At 46.0% G+C, this 2,500-nt stretch overlaps 1 protein-coding gene across 1 annotated transcript in view; it reads left to right on the top strand.

Annotated features, from left to right (window-relative positions):
• LOC143121005 (transcription factor 7-like 2) overlaps window positions 1-1,410 on the top strand; it is a gene marked incomplete at its 3' end in the record, with an annotated part of 43,960 nt that extends 42,550 nt beyond the window's left edge. The window contains 1 exon segment of the mRNA XM_076281422.1: window positions 1,309-1,410. Within this exon segment, the coding sequence (XP_076137537.1) occupies window positions 1,309-1,410 (102 nt within the window).
• Window positions 1,411-2,500: the final 1,090 nt, after the last annotated feature.

Below are 2,500 nucleotides of genomic sequence, written 5' to 3' on the forward strand. Positions count from 1 at the left end.
CGTTTAGGTCGTGCGGCCTTTGTGCGTCTGTGTAGCCCAAATTATTAAAAAATAAACTTTTCCGTGTCATACAACACAACTATTTATTTTAACATCTTTACATCTATTACTACATCTATAGACTATTTCCAATTTGTATTATATTAGTGACTCACTTATCGTTTTAATGTTTCCAGATGTTTGATATCAGGACGTGAGCTGTCAGAACTGAGTTGAACGTTGTCTTATTAAAACGGACCCACCGCGGTGACGTTTTTGGTGGAGGTGTTTAATAGTGACTCAGAAGAACGCAAACGTTTGGACAATAAGCACATCCACACACTATGTGGAGGTAAACTGGACAGCCCCAAACCTCTGAATAGTTCTGCTTGTTGTTAAATTGCAATGTTAGCGGCTGCCAACGGGGGGTGCATAATGTCGGCAGGATCATTTAAAAGGCAACTGCGACTATTGTGCGTCTGTCCCATTTCTGATACTGTGGGGGAAGAAAATTAAACCGTGGCGGGCCGCCACTACCAAATCAACATAGAGGAAACACTGGTATGTGTGTGTGTGTGTGTGTGTGAGAGAGAGAGAGAGAGAGAGACTGGCTGTTTAAATAGCATGTGTGTGTGTGTGTGTGTGTGCAATTTGTGTGTGACTGGTTGAATGGCAGGTATCTGTGCTATGTGAAATAAGGAGTTTGCTTAGGTAGCCAAGACAGTCAGCAGATTACAGCTGGAGGTCAGGAGGTTTCACAGACTGTGTGTGTGTGTGTGTGTGTGTGTGTGTGTGTGTGTGACTATGTGTGTGTTTGTGTGTGTGTGTGTGACTATGTTTGTGTATGGACTTGCAGAATGGTGGTTCTGATAAAGGTGAATTATTCACAGCAGTCCAGAACATGGCTCTTTTATGAGTGTGTGAGAATTCATACACTTGAACTTTCTGCACACACACACACACACTCTCACACACACACACACACACACACACACACCACTCTATCGACACAAAAGCTCTCACCCTCATGCTAGACATACCTCAGTTTTCCAACTTAACCCAGATAAACATACACACACACACACACACACACACACACACACACACACACACACACACACACACACACACACACACATACACACACACACACACAGCCCCATAGACTGCCTGTCCACCTCATTAGTTATGTGGCTCTGAATCTCTCCAAGTTCTTTCTAGTTCAAGTCTGTATGTTTTAAACGTGTTTGTGTTTGTGTTGGGTTGCTCCTCATGGTCATTCCGTGGCTAATCCTGATTTCTCTCTTTTTCTCCGTGTTGGTCCATCAGTACCTGCAGATGAAATGGCCGCTGCTCGACGTCCAGGCCGGAGGCCTCCAGAGCAGGCAAGCACTAAAAGACGCTCGCTCCCCCTCGCCAGCACACATCGTCGTAAGTAGCGTCCACGCCGACCGCCACGCCACGCAACACACACACACACACGCCACACAACACACACACACACGCCACGCAACACACACACCACACAACATACACACGCCACACAACACACACACACACACAACACACACACACGCCACGCAACACACGCCACGCAACACACACACGCCACGCAACACACACACGCCACACAACACACACACATGACACACACACACACACATGACACACAATGTACACACACACACACACAATACATACACGACACACAACACATGGCACAATACACACAAGACACCACACACACACACACACACACACACACATACACACACACACACATTCACAATCCATCTGATATTTGCTGCTGTTTGTACTCAAGTTTGCATTGTATGGGTGTTAGAAAAGGTGTGTGTGTGTGTGTGTGTGTGTGTGATTGTGTGTGGAGGAGATGTAATATTCTGAAGAGATTTTGGAGTTGTTTAGAGTTATGATTGACTAATGATACGAGGAAATGACGTATGAAGTTGTCAAATCTCACTTTGGTCTTTTGGATTGATTCTAGAGACAAAGGCTTTCATTCTAGAGCTATAGAACCTAAGAAAGAGCAGTCTAGAACTCAAAACCAAAACGTGCATTCTAAACATGTTGAGGGTTCTTCAGACTGTCTCACTGTGCAGGCTCTGCTCGGGCCTCTCTTCACACAAGTGTGTTTGGAACTGTTTGGAGGTTGCTTGTGGAATAGGTCGTTTGCAGCGTGTGTGTGCATGTGTGAGTGTCAGTTTGAGGCATATCGGATTGTGACATCACTTTGGAGCGCTCAGAACCTCAGAACTTTGATCCCTATAAACTGGCCGGCTACTCTGACACATACTGTTGTACTACTCAGATCATTATCACACACACACACACACACACACACACACACACACAGGTTTTCGGGCTGCCCAGCACACAGTGGTCTGGAGGGGCGGCCTCTACTTGCCTGGAGAGGGCCCAGTTAAATATAGCCTCCGAGGAGGTGTTTAATGCCTGTGTGTGTGTGTGTGTGTGTGTGTGTGTGTGTGTGTGTGTGTGTGTT

Source organism: Alosa pseudoharengus, unplaced genomic scaffold (genome assembly GCF_046254945.1).
Source record: "Alosa pseudoharengus isolate Yale_2024_CS ecotype anadromous, Long Island Sound unplaced genomic scaffold, YU_APseudo_1.1 YU_APseudo_1.1_scf_127, whole genome shotgun sequence".
In the NCBI taxonomy this organism is placed as follows: Eukaryota; Metazoa; Chordata; class Actinopteri; order Clupeiformes; family Clupeidae; genus Alosa; species Alosa pseudoharengus.